Source organism: Protopterus annectens, chromosome 10.part0, assembly GCF_019279795.1.
Source record: "Protopterus annectens isolate FY-2018-M chromosome 10.part0, PAN1.0, whole genome shotgun sequence".
NCBI classification, from domain to species: domain Eukaryota; kingdom Metazoa; phylum Chordata; order Ceratodontiformes; family Protopteridae; genus Protopterus; species Protopterus annectens.
Genome location: NC_056744.1, coordinates 318,708,795 through 318,729,900, shown reverse-complemented (window position 1 = coordinate 318,729,900; position 21,106 = coordinate 318,708,795). Strand labels below are relative to the sequence as shown.

General features: G+C 45.5%; 1 protein-coding gene across 1 annotated transcript in view; it reads left to right on the top strand.

Moving 5' to 3' along the window:
- The window catches only part of CCHR10.PART0H1orf112 (chromosome chr10.part0 C1orf112 homolog), a 2,885,111-nt gene that overhangs the window by 229,702 nt on the left and 2,634,303 nt on the right, over positions 1-21,106 (top strand). Inside the window, exon 5 of the mRNA XM_044086752.1 lies at positions 2,045-2,149. Within this exon, the coding sequence (XP_043942687.1) occupies positions 2,045-2,149 (105 nt within the window). The remainder of the gene's footprint in view (positions 1-2,044; positions 2,150-21,106) is intronic.

The following is a 21,106-nucleotide window of genomic DNA, read 5'->3' as shown; positions in this document are numbered from 1 at the left end:
GTTAATAAGATCAGCGAAGAACATAGTATCTAAAGCAGTGCAGGTTAGTTAATAAGATCAGCGAAGAACATAGTATCTAAAGCAGTGCAGGTTAGTTAATAAGATCAGCGAAGAACATAGTATCTAAAGCAGTGCAGGTTAGTTAATAAGATCAGCGAAGAACATAGTATCTAAAGCAGTGCAGGTTAGTTAAGATCAGCACATCTTATTAAAGAAGCCACTGTACTGATGGCAGATACAAAGCTTAAATGATTAAGATCAGCCTTTTGAATAAAGAAAACAGTCCTGTTTCTGAACCAATAAATATATTGCTTGGAGACCTATCAGAAGGTCCATACGGCCAGGGCAAGTCCTCCCCACTTATTAACCTATTAAAGATCCATCCCTTGACACGTTTCCAACATACATCCAATCAGTGGGGTTGGGGGGATGGGGGGGGGTCATTTAAAGAAAAAAAAATTATATTTCCTTCAGTATGGAGACCCACAAACTTAAAGAAGGAGACCTAACCAGCCAGGAGTGGTCAATCAACAAGACAGGCTATTAACACTAGAAACTGCTTCATCTTGTAATTTTACAGACTGACTCTACAGGTCCTTAGTATTTATAAAGGAAGTCTGCATCTCTGGAATGAAGGGTGGAACCTTCACTGGGGCCCAGACAGCCCACCAAGGTATGATTAGCAGCACAGTACAGTGACATTGGGGGGGGGGGGCATCTGCCAATCCAAGAGGATGTGAACAAATCTCTGGTATATGGGACCACCAAAGGCTTCCGCAGCAGGAAATCTCAGAGTTAGTAACATCTACATTTATGGTATGCAGACACAACTGTACTTTTGCCAAGTTAGACTATCCTGGCAAAGAAATGCAAATAACAAATGATGTCCCTTGTCCTTCCAGATCTATTGTCAAACTAATTTAACTTGTATTTAGGTTTCACTAATTCAACCACTGTTCCTGACAAAATGTCACTCTGAGTAAAAGGTCAAGCAGGTTTGTTGCTCCTACAGGACACAGAAAACTCTCTAGATACAAAATCACCTGGCTGGGTAAAACCTGGCAGAAACAGGTTGCCACTCCACTGGACTAGGCATCCAATCCATATGAAGAAGAGCGCCTCCATGACCCTGTTTAAGTGCAGCCTAGACAACTGGATGGAAAACTGTAAATGTCTGCCTGGGATTGTCCTGGCTTCTATCCTGGACATGGGTAGTCCTTGCTAGAAAAACCTTGGGCATAACTATATCTCTCATCTAGTATTACATTGGGGTTTAACAGCTAGCCTTGTAAAGACCCTCTGATCAGCAATCTAGTAACATCATATGAACCTATGTTTTCTTACGGTTTCCCTTCCTCTGGGTCCGTATTTTGACAACCAGTAAATCTAAATGCAGTACAAAATCTATTCTGCAACCAAAGTATAGAAAAACTTTCTCTTTGATGGAAATAATTTTTAAAACTAATTGTCTGGAGGACAGCAAAAATATACTGATAACAATCCTGTAATCCTACCAGAAGTCTTTACTGTCGTTTATCTTTAGAACAGCTATTAGTTAAAACAATTTTGTATTCCTGCGTTAGTTTGTGTGTCATGGTGGTGCTTTGTTTAGTGACTCTCTCTCGACGTGTGCAGGCCCTCAATTCACTTCACAGCTGAGGTGACCATGGGGAGGAGTTTGCTTTGGCTTCTGCCTTTGCCTGCAGTTTCTTCACACATCGAAAAGATGCTGTGGCAGGTTGGGAAGCTTAGCTTTTCATAGGTGTATATGTGCTTGCAAGTACTTGTGTCTAAATACGTGCAAACTGGAATGGACTGGCATTGTACTTACGGCTGAGTCTTGCATTGCAACTGTTACTTGTTGATGCTGACTTCCGCCCTTCCTGTCCATGTGACCCTGAATTGGATAAAATAAATTTAGAAGATGGATGGATGAAAGGATGGAATTAAAAGTTGTTAAATGCTGATGATACGTTTACATTTTGCGTTTTAGCTGTAATACACGTAGTCTGTTGCATGCCCATAAACATTTTCTTTTTTTTAGGCAGTGAACCTGTTTGATACGTTAATGGATGAGCTGTCTGGTCAGGCTGGAGCATTGTCAAGTCAGAACACAGAACTCCGAGCAGCACTGAGAAATGTTTTGCAGGTATTGTGTGTGTTCAGGAGATGATTTGTAGGTGTGATACACGTAAGGTTTGTTCTATAGCTGTTTGCAGGTGAAGTGTGTGTTAGCAATGTACTACGTTGAATGATACAAGCAGTGTAAACATTAGAAAAAGGCCGCAAATTACAGAGAGAGATGCTGTAGCGGATAACCTGGGCAGCACCAAGGTGTGGTATGAATGACTTAGACTTTTCTAGAAATGTTGAACAGCAGATAAAATCACTGATCCTGATATCATGTAGTTGCCTATGCAGCCTTTATTTATGTTCTGCCATTCACCTGCACATATTATCTGACATTATATAATTTAAGAAGCAGCAGTAAATGCACATTTCATATTTTTGAGTTGTCTTTTCTCACTGCAAGTAGTGACTTTAAACTTGCTGTCTCCATCTTGTAGTGAAGTTGAATCTAGTACCCACCACTGAACTTCCTGCTCTTACTTCCAGCCTTGGATGTACTTGAACTTCCTGCTCTTACGTCCAGCCTTGGATGTACTTGAACTTCCTGCTCTTACGTCCAGCCTTGGATGTACCTGAACTTCCTGCTCTTACGTCCAGCCTTGGATGTACTTGAACTTCCTGCTCTTACGTCCAGCCTTGGATGTACTTGAACTTCCTGCTCTTACTTCCAGCCCTTGGATGTACTTAGCAGCTGTCTCTCTCATTTGTTCTTATTTATGCTGCATTTCTGCTGTCAGGCTGAATCCATTAAATCCCAGTCCTACTACTTCTACCCCGACTCTCAAATGCTTCTGCACCACGTCTTTGAACTTTTTTTACAGAGTATAATAAGCTTACAATATCCTGTGATGTCATCCTCATCTGGTTACAAAATGCTGTAATCTCACCCACATCCGGTTACAGTGCGCTGTGATCTCACCCTCATCCGGTTAGTGTGCGCTGTGATCTCACCCTCATCCGGTTAGTGTGCGCTGTGATCTCACCCTCATCCGGTTAGTGTGCGCTGTGATCTCACCCTCATCCGGTTACAATGTGCTGTGATCTCACCCTTGTCCGGTTACAATATGCTGTAATCTCACCCTCATCCAGTTACAATATGCTGTGATCTCACCCTCATCTGGAATTCCTGTCCGTCTCTCCCTTTAACAAGGCTGCGGTATCAAGTGAATCTTTCCCAGATGATTAAGGAAGGTACCAGACCAAATACTTCCATTAAAGCCGCTTCTCTCATTAATGTCATTATTTGAAATATTCCTAACTGGCTGATACATTTAGATATCCTTCCTAATATTCTCCATAACCACTGCCCTGTTCTTCCCTACTGGGCCTTGAAAATGCCTTCAATTCTTAATTGCTCACTCACTTCCCAAAAACCTTGACAGCCTACTGGAAAGAAAATGCAACTTGCTACAGTATCCCCCACCCATATTAGCCAAAGCAGGAAAGGCTCCACCCCCTCCCCATATTAACCAAAGCAAGAAAGGCTCCACCCCCTCCCCATATTAACCTGTGTAACTGTACAATTCTTTTCCCTCCAACTTACAGCTTGATCACAAGTGTGTAATTGTAAAGTAATTTTTCCTCCAACTTGCAGCATGATCAGTAGTATATAACTGTATTATCCTATCTGATGTTGTCAGTCTTCATTTATCCTTGACCTTTGGGAACCCTAGTCCAATCCTGGGAACTGGCTTAGCCAGTTACACAGCTCGCGACAACCAAAAACTCTCAAGCTAAGACTCTACCCACAATGCCCCTCTCCAGATTTCCGCAGATCTCGTTTGCCCTCTTGTAAGATGCACAGCCAGATTCATTGTTGGTGGTTCCCTTTCGTCTCTCTACCCCTTTTGGATAGTCTTAGGACTACCATTCTTGGTAGTTCCCTTTCCCCTCTCTGCCCCTTTTGGGTATTCTTAGAACTACCATTGTTGGTAGTTCCCTTTCGCCTCTCTACCCCTTTTGGGTAGTCTTAGGACTACCATTCTTGGTAGTTCCCTTTCCCCTCTCTGCCCCTTTTGGGTATTCTTAGAACTACCATTGTTGGTGGTTCCCTTTCGCCTCTCTACCCCTTTTGGGTATTCTTAGAACTACCATTGTTGGTGGTTCCCTTTCGCCTCTCTACCCCTTTTGGGTAGTCTTAGGACTACCATTGTTGGTAGTTCCCTTTCGCCTCTCTACCCCTTTTGGGTAGTCTTAGGACTACCATTGTTGGTAGTTCCCTTTCGCCTCTCTGCCCCTTTGGGATAGTCTTAGGACTACCATTGTTGGTAGTTCCCTTTCGCCTCTCTGCCCCTTTGGGATAGTCTTAGGACTACCATTGTTGGTAGTTCCCTTTCGCCTCTCTACCCCTTTTGGGTATTCTTAGAACTACCATTGTTGGTGGATGTTCTTCATTCCACATTGCTGCAGTCCTAACTAGTGGGTAGTCCGCTGTCCAGTCGGCCCGAATACCAAAGTATATGGCTGACGTCGGTCAGGGCGCATTAGACTGACGTCAGTACGTCAGGGTACTAATGCGCATGACCGACGTCATATCCTCAGTCTTTTTTGCCGCATGGTCCGATGCAGAAGCAATTTTGCGAGTGCAGGTTGGCGTTCTGAAAGTTTCTGAAGTCAGAGTTTCAGACCGAATCAAAGTTGGCTAAGTACCCGTTGGGGAATATTTTGTTTTTTCTTGCCTCAGTATTTTACCGGATGTCAGAAAAGTGAATAACTGTATATCTTGTGGCAAACAGATACCTCATAGGGATTACCATACTTTGTGTATACCTTGTTTAGGGCCTGAGCACGGCGTTGTTGGATGCCGCTCTTGTGCTAGATTTAACAAACGCACTATTAAGAGAAGGTTAGACTGTGCCAGGTTAGTTTTTGGGAAGCGTTGTAATTATAAAATGCCGTCGGATGCTCCGTCGCCCGCTTCGGCCAAAAGCGCAAGGACAAAGCAGCAAAACCTAGAGTTGAAGAACCGACAGTCCCGGACGTCGGTTCTCTAGAAGGCTCAGTGGAGCCGGAGGTTCTGCCAGGAGTTTCTTTGGAGTCTCAGGGAGAGACTTTACTGTTACAAGATGTGTCCTCTCAGGAAGTAGGCCAGGCTGAGGGGGCTTCTTAGGTGGCTGTTCTTCCCTCTCTTCCTAAGGTGGTTAGGGCCTCCCCTTCTGTTTCCAAGGCTTCTTTGAGAGGCAGGGCAAGATTAGCTTCAGTGGAGTTTACTCCTAGTGCTTCAGGGTCTTTGCCTAAGAAACATATGCTTAAAATGGCAGAGGATTTAATTACTATGATTAGGGGTTCTATGCCCCCTCCTGATAAGAGGCCTAGGGTGGAACCTGAGTTTGAGAGTTTTGAGCAATGTTCGGAGGCTTCTGAGTCTTCGGCTGAAGACTTGCAGGAATATCCTCCTTATTCTGATTCTGATGTGGATGATTCTACTCCTTCAGCTTCTCCTCCTGAGGATTTTCATTTTCAGAGACTCTGCATTCCATGAGGGAGCATTTTAAATGGGAAGGTCAAGATTTCTCTGACTCCAGGAAGAGGCTTAGGGAATTCTTGTTTTACCCCAGCATAGGCCTTTAGCTATACCTCCTGTTCTGAATGTGGTGGAAGATGTTTTGCAGAGGCTTCCTGAATCCAGATTCTTTGCCTCCTGCTCCAGTTAAACCGGATAGGTACTATAGGGTGCCTGAAGCTCATAAGTATCTTTTAAGAGTCCTAGGGCAGACCCGGAAACTGTCTCTCAGGGGCCTAAAGGTGTGAAGGCCTCTGTTGTTAAAAATCCTGTTCCTCCTGATAAAGAGGCAAGGGCTTTGGATAGATGGGGAAAGAAAGTGTATACTTCTTCCACTTTAGCCATGAGGGCGTTGAATTGTCAGTTTCACATGTTAAAATATCAGAATTATCTCCTTTCACAATTGAAATCTAAGGTGGATGCTCTGGCAGAAGGTATTGAGTGTAAAGAGTTGCAGGATTTAGTTCATGTGTCTGAACAGGTGGGTAAACATTCCCTGCAGTGTGGTTTTGATGCTGTGCAGGCCTCCTCGAGGGTGGCTGCCACTGGTTCTGTTCTTCGTAGGCACGCCTGGTTGAGAGATCAGAATTTAGCTGAGCATGTTAAAACAAGGATGTTGGATGCTCCTTTACAGTCTGAGGTGTTGTTTGGTGCGCCTGTGGAAGCAGTTTTAAAGAAAATGGAGGACAAGGCTAAGTCTATGCAAACTGTTAAGGATTTTTTGCAGGTTCAGCCTCCGAAGTTTAGTAGAAATTGGCCTACTAAGGGATGGACTTATCCTGCTTATGATTCTCAGTCTAGGGGTAGGTCTAGACGTGGTAGGGGCAGAGCTCAAGGTTCTTTTAGGCCTAGGACAGGGAGTTCCCCTGCTCAGTCTTCTGGTGAGGGCAGGGGTCAGTCCTTTCGTAAGCAGACCCAATGACCTGCCTTTTCAGCTGCCAGTACATTCTCGCCTGGCAGCACCTTTGGGAGGAAGGCTGTCTCTTTTCAAAGAAAATTGGGATTTAATTACCCAAGACAGATGGGTTCTGGATATCATTCACCACGGTTACAGGTTTTATTTCCATACCTTGCCTCCTTTCAAAGGCATGCCAGACATTCCTCCTCTACAAAGAACAGAGGCTCACAAGCAAATTTCTCTGTTGCTCGAAATAGGGGCCATTCAGCCAGTCCCTGTGCCAGAAAGGGGCCTAGGATTTTATTCTCGCCTGTTCCTAGTACCAAAGAAGGGGAACACGTGGAGACCAATTTTGGATTTATCTATCCTCAACACTTATCTGGACATTCCCAAGTTCAAAATGTTGACGTTACAACAGCTTTTACCTCTGCTGGGCAAAGATCACTGGATGGTAACTTTAGATCTCAAGGAAGCTTACCTTCATGTGCCTATAAGACTAAGTTGCAGGAAGTATCTGCGTTTTCGAGCTGGAAATTCTCATTATCAGTTCTCTGCATTGCCCTTTGGCTTATCTACTGCCCAGAGTATTCACAAAGGTTCTGGCTTCAGTGATAGCTTACTTCAGGCTAAAAGGAATTCAAATCTATCCTTACTTGGACGACTGCCTGATTCTGGCTCAAGAAAAGGAAGATCTTCTACAGCATTTGGAATATGTCATAGCAGTGCTAAGATGCCTAGGGTATTCTGTGAGCGAAATAAAGTCCAGTCTAGTACCCTCTCAAGACATGTGCTTTCTGGGTGTGAGACTGAATACAGCAGCCCAGATGGCCTTTTAACCCCGGACAAACAAAAGAATCTTTCCAGTTACTTCCATCAACTATCTCTTCAGTCCGGGCTGACTGCAAGGACAGTCCTTCAAGCCTTAGGGTTCATGGCATCTTGTATTCTGGTGCTTCCCAATGCCAAACTGCATATGAGGAAGCTGCAATGGTATCTCAAAAATGTATGGACACAGCACTGCCAGGATTTGGACACTGTCATTCAAATAATACCTTGCATTCAAAAGGAATTTTTGTGGTGGGCTCAGGAATGTCACCTAAACAAGGGACTCTCTGTGACCCGGCCAGAGGCGAGTCAGATTCTAACGACAGATGCCTCAGACATTGCTTGGGAGCTCATCTAAACGGAAAATGGATACAAGACAAGTGGCCTGCCAGACTACAGCATCTACATATCAACATGAAAGAGATGTTAGCAGTCCAGTTTGCGTTAATGGCTTTCAAGGAGTTACTTCTTCCTGGACAGGTGTTGATTCTAACAGACAACACAACTGTCATGTGGTACATCAACAAACAAGGGGCAACACATTCTTACCCATTGTGCAGGCAAGCAATGATTTTATGGGAGACTGCGCTCAGCTTGCAACTAACTCTTCAGGCAAGGTTTCTGCCGGGAGCACAGAACTCCTTAGCAGATGTGTTAGGCAGACAAATCATGGATCCCCACGAGTGGAAACTGGATCTTCATGTATTTCAAAAATTGACAGTGTCATGGGGAACTCCAGACATAGATCTGTTCGCTTCTCCACTAAACCAACAGCTGCCAAAGTTTTGCACAAAGAGGTTTCATCACACAGCTTGGAAAGTGGATGCTCTTTCTTTCAGTTGGAAAAATCTTCATGTGTATGCTTTTCCACCTCTGCCTCTTCTTCCAAAGGTGCTTCTAAAGGTCAGACAAGACAAGCCAAGGATGATTTTAATAGCTCCAGATTGGCCTCGGCAGCACTGGTACCCATTACTGAGGAGTCTGGTAAGGAAGCCTCCATGGCCTTTACCCTTGATTCCACATCTGTTGTCTCAGAGGGACGGTCACCTGCTCAATGTCAAGCTTCACTCTCTTCATCTAACAGCCTGGCATATTCTGTTTTGAAAGACAGCAGGTCTCAACTTCCTCAACAAGTTTTAAATGTGATTATGGAAGCCAGAAGACCTAGTACAAGGAAAGCGTACGCAGAAAAATGGAAGAGATTTTTATTTTGGACTGCAGCAAAGAATTTGGAGATTTCTGAGCCTAATTTGAGTGTGGCTCTTCAATATCTTACTGAGTTACTGGACAAAGGTTTGTCTTTCTCTTCCATCAAGATTCATGCTGCAGCAATTTCAGCTCACTATGATTGTGACCCACCATTGTTTTCACATCCTTTGTTCAAGCAATTTCTTAGAGAGGCAAAGAATATAAGACCCCCACGTAGAGCTCCTACTCCTGCTTGGGATCTCAATTTTGTGTTGGAGAAACTTACTCTACAACCTTTTGAGCCTCGGCTACTGCTGAACTGAAATACTTGTCATGGAAGACTGCTTTTTTGTTGGCCATTACTTCTGCAAGAAGGGTTTCTGAGTTGCAGGCCCTTATGGCGGTTGAGCCTTTTTTGATTTTCATAAGGATAGGGTATCATTACGTACTAATCCTTCCTTTATGCCTAAGGTGGTTTCTAGTGTGGCTTTAAACCAAACTATTCATTTGCCTACTTTTTATGCAGATCCTCAAAATAAAGGGGAAAAGATTTTGCATACTTTAGATGTACACAGGCAATTGCGTTATTATTTAAGCAGGACTAAGGATTTTAGGCAGTCTCAGCAGTTGTTTGTTTCTTTTGCTTTGAGTTCGCAGGGCAAGCCTGTGTCAAAACAAACTATTTCTAGGTGGATTGGGTTTTGCATTGCATTTTGTTATTCCCATCATGGCAAGGAGATTCCAGCTGGGATTAGGCCTCATTCCACTAGGGCTACTGCCACTTCAACAGCATTTCTAAGGGGGGTGGCAACTAAGGATATTTTGGAGGCAGCTACTTGGAGTTCAGTGCATACTTTCTCTAAGCATTATCACCTTCCTCTCTACTCTAAGTCTAGGGCTGGTTTTGCCACAGCTATTTTGCAAGGCATATTGTCAGCTCCTGCTTCTTTATGATTTGCCAGCCTCCCTTACCTCTGCTTTGGGATTCTACCCACTAGTTAGGACTGCAGCAATGTGGAATGAAGAACATAGTACAGTTTTGTACCTACCATAAATGTAGATGTTCGAGGATCCACATTGCTGCAGTCCAATTTACCCTCCCTCCCTCCCCTCTGTGTTTAGGGGTGGTTGTGTAGGTGAGGTTATATGCTGGTAATTTTGTATATATTGTACATATTTTTGGTGCAGGTATATTTGGCCTTGTCTTTTTAGGGTCTTCTGACATCTGGGGCAAGAAAAGACTGAGGATATGACGTCGGTCATGCGCATTAGTACCCTGACGTACTGACGTCAGTCTAATGCGCCCTGACCGACGTCAGCCATATACTTTGGTATTCGGGCCGACTGGACAGCGGACTACCCACTAGTTAGGACTGCAGCAATGTGGATCCTCGAACATCTACATTTATGGTAGGTACAAAACTGTACTTTCCCTTTCGCCTCTCTACCCCTTTTGTGTAGTCTTAGGACTACCATTGTTGGTAGTTCCCTTTCGCCTCTCTACCCCTTTTGGGTAGTCTTAGGACTACCATTGTTGGTAGTTCCCTTTCGCCTCTCTGCCCCTTTGGGATAGTCTTAGGACTACCATTGTTGGTAGTTCCCTTTTGCCTCTCTACCCCTTTTGGGTAGTCTTAGGACTACCATTGTTGGTAGTTCCATTTCCTCTCTCTCCCCTTTTGGGTAGCTTTAGGACTACCATTGTTGGCAGCTTTCCTTTCTCTTCTCTTCTTTGTGAGTGTGTGTGTGTGTGTGTGTGTGTGTGTGTGTGTGTGTGTGTGTGTGTGTGTGTGTGTGTGTGTGTGTGTGTGTGGTGCTAACTTTTGACTTATTTTTCTGTTTGTGCCTGCTAGCTTGGTGGAAAAATCAAAGGGATCCACTGACTTCAAACAGTGCCACGGTTGTGGGCAGAAGATGCCTAGGGCATTCTTCCTGCGTCAATTTTTTTTTTTTTTTTTTTTTTTTTTTTTAGGACCGGCTCATCTGCAACAGGAATGTGTAATATCTGCCAAGTGTTCAGTTACTGAACTTTAGTAGAATGCAGAAACAAACTAGTCTTAAAAGGTCTGATTAAAACCAGCTTTGATGAGGCTCTGTCCAAGTCTGACACTTTCCCCTCAAACAATTTAAGTCCAACACAGGAACGGCATCAAAGCTGAGTCTGAACCACTATTTTAATGAAAACTGTCAAAATAAAGCGCTTTTCATTTGCTTACAAAGCATACTTCATCAGATTACTAACAAACAATGCAAAATGCACTTAACTAAGTGACAGGTGGTACACTGTACCAATCAAAGCAAACAACTTCAAAGGTATTTACTTAAAGAAACACTCCCTCGTTAAAATCAACTCCTTGCTACTGAAGATGAAGCATAAATACAGTAGATAGCGAACCAACATTTTAAAATCTTTTAAATAATTCTAAAATCTGACTTAAGTGCTGTTTAACTTAAATTGTTTTCATTGTAAACTCATCACTTGCATATAACTAATTAAATATTATAATACATGAACTAAACATTAGCAGTACTCACTAATACAGAAGATACTACAAATAGCCACTACTAAACTAAATACTATTTATGCTAAAAAAATATTTCAAGCAATTCATCTCTGCAGACTTTTCAGTTTCAAAATGCAGGTGATAGAACAAGCTTCGTTTAGTCCTGGGTAATTATAGGCATTCAAATTTAATTTTCCAAAACAATTCCATTTCCTCTAAATACAAAGGTAAAGGTCCTCCCTTAATGTCTAAAGCTACCTGATCTATAATCATGTATCTAAACTTATAGTCTTTGTAAATCTGAATGTGTTTTGCTAGTGCATTATCAGTTTTTCCTTTGGATATTGCATACTGATGTTCGTAGACTCTGTCACGGAGTCTACGCTCCATTTTGCTAATATAAAATACGGGGCAACATTGTCACCTAGCTAAATACACCACATTCCTAGAGTTGCAATTGAACCTTCTTCTGAATAATCTTCAAAATAACTTGACTATCCACTGTAAAAGTAGTGGTAAAACACAAATGGAAATCTGTTTTACCTACTGTGTTCTGACTACTGAGGCTACCAATAACCTCTTGGTTGCCTGAATTAACAATGGCACCTTGAATGCTCTCTACTTGCTTAACACTTAAAATAGGATTATAAACCTTGTTGAACCTCTTAAAATTGACTTCATCTATTAAGGGGTCTAGGAAGGTTTCAGGATATTCACGACTCAAAAACATATTTTTCAAAAAATAGCATTCGTCTACAAATTCATTATCCTGACTCACTATACGTGCAGCCCTCATCAATTGGCCTTTAACCACTGACCGTTTCTGATGGTGAGGGTGGCAACTTGAGAAATGCAGGAAGGCATTAGAATAAGTGCTCTTCCTGTAGATCTTGGCTACAAAGCATTTTTGTACCCTATTTTTTGAGAGCCAAATATCTAAATCTATATATTGGCAAAACGGAGTGTAGACTCCGTAACAGAGTCTACGAACATCAGTATGCAATATCCAAAGGAAAAACTGATAATGCACCAGCAAAACACATTCAGATTTACAAAGACCATAAGTTTAAATACATGATTATAGATCAGGTAGCTTTAGACATTAGGGGAGGGACCTTTACCTTTATATTTAGAGGAAATGGAATTGTTTTGGCAAATTAATTTGAATGCCTATAATTACGCAGAACTAAACAAAGCTTGTTCTATCAGCTGCATTTTGAAACTGAAAAGTCTGCAGAGATGAATTGCTTGAAATGTTTTTTAGCATAAATAGTATTTAGTTTAGTAGTGGCTATTTGTAGTATCTTCTGTATTAGTGAGTACTGCTAATGTTTAATCCATGTATTATAATATTTAATTAGTTATATGTAAGTGATGAGTTTAAAATGAAAAAGATTCAAGTTAAACAGCACTTAGTAAAGTCAGATTTTAGAATTATTTAAATGATTTTAAAATGTTGTTAGTTCGCGATCTACTGTATTTATGCTTCATCTTCAGTAGCTAGTAGTTGCTTTTAATGAGGGAGTGTTTCTTTAAGTAAATACCTTTGAAGTTGTTTGCTTTGATTGGTACAATGTGCCACCTGTCACTATTTAAGTGCATTTAGCATTGTTTGTTAGTAATCTGATGAAGTTTGCTTTGTAAGCAAACGAAAAGAGCTTCATTTCGACAGTTTTCATTGAAATAGTGGATGTTATTTGATCCTATCTCGCCTACATTCTGTACTGATGGGTTCGGAGCAGATCCTCGGCTCCGACTCGGCACACTATACTATAGAGCGAAGTCTCTTATTGGCTAAGCTATTCTATATCCCAGGATGCACCACCACTAATTCCCCAGATCTCGTTTGCCGCTTTACAAGCAAAGACGTGGTCTCCGACTTGGCTGAGCTAAGTGTTTTTCTTCTAAGATTTTTCTGTCAGTAAATTTCCTAAATTTGACCCAAAAGCTGTTTTAACAGCTAGCGTTGTGGTTTGATTGAGTTTTATCGATTTTTTGTGGTAAATTGTCTTCAGGGAAAGGTTTCCGTTTAAGTTAGAGGGGCCTTCCCCTCGCGCGTGAGTGAGTCTTGTGTGAGTTTTGTGGTGCCTTTTTGGTCCTTTTAGTTGGTCAAGTATCCATTTTTAGTTAGAGGGTTCTTGAACCTGCTGTTCGAGTTCTTTTTTTTGGTAGTGTAGTAATAGAGTTGGGCATTGCCTTATTCCTTCCTTCTACATAGTGTGTAGTGACTTGTACAATTATGTCTAAAGAACACAGACCATCGGGGTTTAAGAAATGCACCTGTTGCAGTTACAAGATGTCCATTACCGACGATCACTCCTTATGCGTCTATTGTTTAGGCCCCAAACACCTTCAGGAGTCTTGTAGCGTTTGTCACGCTTTTTCCTCTCGGGTCCTCCAAGAGAGGAAGAATAAATTGATCTTAAAAGGGATTATCAAACCTACTTTTGAGGAGGCTTTATCTTCTTCCTCTTCTCCCTCTAAGAAAAAGAAATCGTCGGCTCCGACCAGTCCGTCGGAACCGACCTCTAAGAAATCTCTGCAGGCTTCTCCATCGGCTCCACGGACTTCGGAGCCGAGGGCGGAACGGTCTGCCTTGATGCCTCCAGCCTCGACTTCTCTGGTTTCGGAGCCGACGGCTTGGGCTTCGAGAGGCGGGTCACCTTCATCGGCTCCACTGATTTCGGAGCCGATGAGAGTTGCCCACTCAGACTCTTCCCCTTCGGCGCCGAAGACCTCTTCGGTACCGAGGGAAATTACAATGGAGTCTCCTTCGGCACCAATATTGATCGAGACAATTCGGAGCCGGTCCCCCAGTCCTTCGGAGCCGGTGGAGAAGTCTACTTGGACCTGTTCGATCTCCCGGTCTTCCAAGATGTCGGATTCGGACATTGACAGTGTGCTCCAAAGGCTGTTTCAGTCTCCAGTCTTCCAAAAGTTAGTTTCGGCTCCAGCCCAGTCGGCTCTGGAGCCGATGGTCCACCCTGTAGCTTTGGCTCCTCCTCCAACAGCCTCGGCACCATTGGAGTCGGTGCTGGTGGAGCCGATGGAGGTTCTCGGGTCGGCTCCGACCCTTACTCCTACCCCGGCCTTCGGGTCGGAGTTCGGTACACGGACCTCTTTGGTCGGCCCCGGGGATGACGCTTCGGGACCGATGTTTTCGGTTCCGAGCCTCTCTCTCGGTGCGTCTGCTGCGGGAGTGCCGTCTGCTGTTGTGGCTTTGGGGGTCGGATCTTCCCAGGATTCTGGGGGTCCGGCCTTTAGAGCCATGAGGAGCGCTTTGGCCAAATCTTCTTTGGCTACCTCCACCGTCTCACCAGCACCTTTCCTAGACACGGAGACTGGGTCCTTTGTAGTCCCCCCTGTCTCAAGACAGCGGAGCCCTGGGGCCTGAGGTCACCCCCATTGAGGGTTCCCCCCTTCCTGGAGGTCCCTCTGAAGAGTCTTCGGAGGAACCCCCAAGGAAAAGACAGTGCAAGAGGAAGCACGTCGACTCCCCTGACGAGTCTCTCACCTCGGACACCGATTTTGATGATGCGGAAGGGTCCCCCAAGTCGTCCTCGGATGATGTCTCCTTTGCGGACGTCTTGGAAGTCCTCAAACAACGAGGCGGCTGGCAGACCAAACCCCCTTCCTCTGACGAGTCGGTGTTCCCGAAGGGCGTGGTTGTAGATGCTCTGGTGGTGGCATCTGCTACCCAGCAAGATGTGGCAGAGGCTTTGACGTCCGTCCATCCCCCTAATAAGGAGTCTAGGAGCATGGACCGGTACGGGAAGCGCACCCTTTCTTCAGCGGCCTTAAGGTCTCTGAATTACCTGACACACTTCACTAGACTTCAGAGGGATCTGATCAAGGAACTTTCAGATACCCTCTCTGGTAACCTACCTGAGCAGTTGGCCCAGACGGTTAGCTCTCAGTTGGCTACTCTATCGTCGCTATCGAACTCGTCCATGAGGCTCATTTCGTATGCAGCCGGGGGGTGCGAGTAGATCGGCGGGTACGGGTGTTGCTCTACGGAGACAAGCCTGGCTCCGCCTGTGTCATTTTGCGGAAGCCTTCAAGTCTTCCTTTGCCGACGCACCATTTGATGGGTCCTCTTTGTTTGGACCCAAAGTAAAGGACACCTTGACCTGCTGTGAACAGGAGGGTAAGACTTTGACTGCCGTAGGGGCACGGTTTTCCTCTCCCTTTCGGCCTTATCCCAAGGCTAAAAGAGGAGGGAAAATGTGGTTCCGTAAATCTCAGAAGACTTGCCCCTCGCAGCAGGACGATCCCCCTTCTGAGGCAGAGGAGGGGGGAAATTTTTCAGGAAGACGCCGTCCCAGCGGCGGCAGAGGCCCCCGCAACACTGGAGACTGCAAGTCCTTTCGTGGCTCTTCAACCTTCCAGCATCCCTGAAGGATTGCCCGACTGCGCAGCTCCGGAGCCAGTCGGGGGTCATTTTTCGAGGCACCTAAAGGCCTGGGGGAGTATCACTCGGGACTGATGGGTGCTCCGAATCATCGCCGGAGGTTACGTCATCCCTTTTTCGCACCGCCCACCCGCCATCCAGGAAAATCCCGGACCCGCCACCCAGTCAACGGGATATTGCAGCCATCGAAATTTCAAAGCTGCTTCAAAAAGGAGTCATCCAACCGGTCCCCGTAAACCAGACCGGATTAGGGACTTACTCAAAATTCTTTTTGGTGCCAAAAAAGACCGGGGACTTGAGGCCCATTTTGGATCTCAGCAACCTAAATCAATCAGTCAAGAAGTCCAAGTTCCGGATGGTCACCTTACAGTCCATTCTCCCGCTACTGGAGAAAGGTGTTTGGATGTGCTCCATAGATCTCAAGGACGCCTATTATCACATTCTGGTAGATCAGGCGTCCAGGAGACATTTGCGCTTCAGCCTGGGAGACGGTCATTTCCAGTTCTGCGCACTGCCCTTTGGTCTCACCACAGCCCCCAGGGTGTTCACCAAATGTTTGGCGGTGGTGACTGCTCACCTGAGGAGTCTAGGATTCCAGGTGTTTCCGTATCTAGACGACTGGCTCCTAACTGCCACCTCCAGGCATCTACTATTACAGAACCTAGCAGCCACTATATCTCTAGGCACCTCCCTAGGAATCACCTTCAGTTGGGCAAAGTCTGTGTTGCTGCCATCTCAGCGCATACGGTTTATCGGGGTAGAGATAGACTCAAAGCAAATGCGGGTCTATCTTCCTACAGAGAGAATAGAAACATTACAATCTCAAGTCCGAGCATTGCTCTTCAAACGCCGAGCCCCGGCAAGGATGGTCCTACAACTGTTGGGTTCCATGTCTGCTACCGTTCTCCTGGTCCCCTTAGCAAGATTGCACATGAGGATTCTCCAGTGGCTCCTGTCGGTCCAGTGGTCGTATCAGGATCTTCCTCTCAGTCACCACATTATAATCATGGAGACGTGCAAACAGGACCTCCGTTGGTGGCTTCTCTCCTCCAACCTGCATCAGGGTCGACCCTTCGTTCCTCCTCCTCCAGTGGCCACTTTGACTACGGACGCCTCCCAGATGGGGTGGGGGGGACATTACCTGGGCAGGTCAGTACAAGGCAAGAGGCACCCCGACGAGAGTTCCCTACACATCAACATACTGGAAATGAGGGCGGTGCTTCTATCGCTTCAAGCACTACACAGCCCCAGGGTATGATTGCCGTTCAGTCCGACAGCATGTCAGTAGTCTGGTACCTGAACAAGCAGGGAGGGACCAGGTCCTACCCCCTTTGCAGAGAGGCCATGAAAGTATGGGATTGGGCTATTGCAACCAACCGTTTCTTGGTAGCAACACACATTCCGGGGAGATCCAATGTGATAGCCGACAGACTGAGCAGAACCATTCTCTCCCCGCACGAGTGGTCTCTGAACGAGTGGCATCTCAGATCTTCAGAAGATGGGGAACTCCTTGTTGCGACCTCTTTGCAACTCCCCTCAACACGAAATGTCTACATTTCTTCTCTCTCACCCCGGTTCCGGGGGGGTTTCCCAAGGACGCCCTAGTCCAAACTTGGCCCACCGGCCTACTGTACGCCTTTCCACCGGTTCCCCTTCTTCCCAGGGTGATCCAGAAAGCGATTCACTTGCAGTGCAGGATGATTTTAGTGGCCCCATATTGGCCTCGTCAAGTCTGGCTGCTATTTCCTCGGAAATGCGCACTGGACGGTCCATGGTTCCTGGACCAGGTTCCAGATCTCTTGATCCACCAGTCGGGACAGCTTCATCAGTCCCTTCACTCATTGAGGTTAACAGCTTGGCTCCTCCACTTCTGACTATAGTCAGGAACCAGGTTTTGGACTCGGAAGTCATACATATCTTGTCCTCTGCCCACAAGAATTCGACTAAGAAGATGTATAATAGTAAATGGAAGAGATTCGCCATTTGGGCCCAACTCCGGGGATTAGATCCCATTACTGCCCCGGTGGCTGAAGTTTTGAAATTTTTAGCTTCCTTATTCAATCAAGGTTCTTCGGTCTCTACCATTAAGGTTCAATTAGCAGCTATTTCTAATTTTCATGAAAGTATAGACCCACCTTTGATGAGCAATAAGTTGTGTAAAGCCTTCATGAAAGGTGCTGGGCTGCTACGACCTCCAATTTCTCATCCTGCTCCACCGTGGGATCTTAATTTCGTATTAGGTGCTTTGACCTCTTCCCCTTCGAACCGGCAGCAACTTGTGACTTGAAATTTCTTTCCTGGAAGACTGCCTTATTGGTGGCAATTACATCAGCCAGAAGAGTTTCGGAACTTCAAGCCCTATGTGTCAAACCGCCGTACCTGTTTTTTCACAAGGATAGAGTATCCCTTAGGCCTAATCCATCCTTTGTTCCCAAAGTTTGTTCTAGTTTTTGTCTTCAACAGTCTTTGGAACTTCCAGTTTTCTTCCCCAACTGCTCAGACAGAGCAGAATATATCTTCCACTCATTGGATGTTCACAGACAATTGCGTTTCTACTTAGGACGCACCAAACACGGAAAACAGATCAGTTGTTTGTGTCCTTTTCAGACAATAAATTGGGCAAAGCCGTCACGAAGGTCACTATTGCCAAGTGGATCAGAGACTGTATCAGTCATATTTATTTTCTTTCTAATAGAGAGCTTACAACCTCTGTGAAAGCTCATTCTACTAGGGCTATGGCTACTTCAACAGCCTTTCATTCCAAGCTTGCCATTAGTGACATTTGTGCTGCGGCTACCTGGTCTTCTCCTCACACCTTTATTTCTCATTACAAATTGGATGTGGCATCTCGGGGGCGAGCTTCCTTCGGTTCCACAGTTCTCAGGAGTGTTTTCCAGTGAGCCACCCAGGAATCAGGTGCTAGGGACGCTGTCCCATCAGTACAGAATGTAGGCGAGATAGGATCACATAACATCTTTTAGTTATGTACTTACCATAACTTTAGATGTTTGGGATCCATCTCGCCTACATTCCTAATAACCCACCCTCCTTCCCCCTGCCTTGGAGATCAGAAGAGACCAGACAGTTCGAGTTCAACCGTTTCATCTTGAAACATCTGGCAATGTTATATCAGCAGTACATGTGTGTGTGTGTGCATGTGTGCGGACAAACAAGATCTGGGGAATTAGTGGTGGTGCATCCTGGGATATAGAATAGCTCAGCCAATAAGAGACTTCGCTCTATAGTATAGCGTGCCAAGTCAGAGCCGAGGATCGACTCCGAACCCATCAGTACAGAATGTAGGCGAGATGGATCCCAAACATGTAAAGTTATGGTAAGTACATAACTAAAAGTTCAGACTCAGCTTTGCTTGTCATTCCTGTGTTGGATTTAAATTGTTGCGTGCCGGCAGTTTTTGGTTACTTCCCCCTCAAAGTCTGATTCTGCTCCTAAAAAGTGTCACTCTGTGCCAGCTTCTCCTACGGCTCTGGCAGCCAAAACCATAAACCTTCAGCGCCCCTGTCAACATGGCGCTGAAAGCTAAGACCAGAAAACTATTGGAACTGACTACTACAGCACAGCAGGTGTTTGTGCCGACACCTTCAGTGTCTGTACCGACTTCTGCACCTCCAGTATTATTGAAAAACCATAAACCTTCAGCTCCCACTGTCTACATGGTGCTGAAAGCTAAGACCAGGAAACTATTGGAACTGACTACTAACCAGAAAACTATAGGAACTGACTACTACAGCACACCAGGTGTTGGTGCTGACACCTTCAGTGTCTGTACCGACTTCTGCACTTCCAGTATTATTGAAAAAATAAACTTTCAGCGCCCACTGTCTCCATGGCGCTGAAAGCTAAGACCAGAAAACTATTGGAACTGACTACTATCCAGAAAACTATTGGAACTGACTACTAACCAGAAAACTATTGGAACTGACTACTAACCAGAAAAGTATTGGAACTGACTACTACAGCACAGCAGGTGTTGGTGCCGACACCTTCAGTGTCTGTACCGACTTCTGCACTTCCAGTATTATTGGAACCACCAACGGTGCCGAAACCCTATATTTTCACTGTATCCAAGACAAGGTATTCACCCTCTAGCGATGCCTTTGTTGGGCAGCATCCCAGTCCTTTTCTTGATAGGCCAGAATCCCCCCTTAGGCTTTCCTACCCATTTCTCCAGGAGTCTGACCGAAGTCGATGCGAGGATGGTGGACCAGCTCCTAGTGCCTAGGGGTATTTCTGTTTCCTCACAGACCTTTCCCTTCTAGAGATGAGGCTTTCTCTCCCAGGACTCAACCAAATCTTCCTCCTCTAACTCCCTCTGAGGGTTTAGAGTTAATGAATCCGATCCTTCCAGATCCAGCTCCTCTGGTGCCGGCAGCCTTTCCCCCTTTGGTTCCAGTATCTGCCTTGACTTCCTAGGTTTCTTCGGAATCAGTGGACTCCCAGGGCCATATTTCCATGGTCATCCTTGACTCTTGGAGCCTCGATGGATGTAGGCTCTTCCTCGGCTCATGCTTTGGGGGGAGGGTCCCTCAGAATGGTGTGTGTCCCAGGTTCTGGGCTTCCATCTCTCTTCAGGGTGCCTGCCTTCCAGGTGATGGAGAGAGCATTGCATTGGCCTCTGCAGGCTCCCAGCTGGCCCCTTCTGTTTCGGGGCTTTATCCCAGGACTGTTCATCCAGAGCTACCACCAAACTCCACGCCCAGGCAGTGAGCACCAAAGTTGCAAGTTACCCCTGTGCAAGGCCCCTCTTCTTCAGAGTCCTCCTCAGATCCCCATTGAGGAGCCATCCTGGAAAGTGATGTGTAAGAGGAAGCACTTAGATTCCCCTGAGGAATCTGTCACAGAGGACACGGACTTCGATGAAGAGGAGTCCTCTTCGGAGACATTTTAGAGATCCTTAAACAGAGGGGTAACTGGCAGCTCAAAGACCTGACCTTTGAGGAATCTGTGTACCTGCAAAATTTTGGTGCTCCTCCATCTACTTCTTGGGTGACTCCTCCCACTGACTGTCTTATTAAATTGATTGTGCAGTGGGCATGGAAGGCTCCTGATTCCATAGACCCAATTCCCAGAGACCGGACAAAATGCTCTCAGCTCCATAAGACCACCAGCATTGGGCTAAAGAATTAGCAGTAGATGCTATGCTGATGATGGCAACCACCAAAAAGGAACTCACTGACGAGAGTCCCACTGTTCATCCCCCTAACCGAGAGTCTAGAACGATGGACAGATTTGGAAAGCGGGTGTACACATCATTGACCTTCACTTTAAGGTCTTTGGATTTTATGGCACACTTCACTAGGCTCCTGAGGGATCTGATCAAGGAGCTGTCAGATACCCTTGCAGGAGCTGCGTCTGACGAGGTACAAGATAAAGTTGCCTCCCAGCTAGCTACACTGGAGTCTCCATGAGGGTCATTGCACATGCAGCTGAAGGGACGACGAGGGCAGCGGGTTCAGGCATTGCCATAATGTGTCACAGTTGGATGCTCTTGTGTGAGTTTGTGGAGCCATTTAAGTCTTCCTTCATCAATGCTTCCTTTGACGGATCATCCTTATTCAGCCCCAAAGTCAAACTCTAGCCAGGTGCGAGAAGGATGGAAAGACCTTATCAGCAGTGGGCATACATTTTTC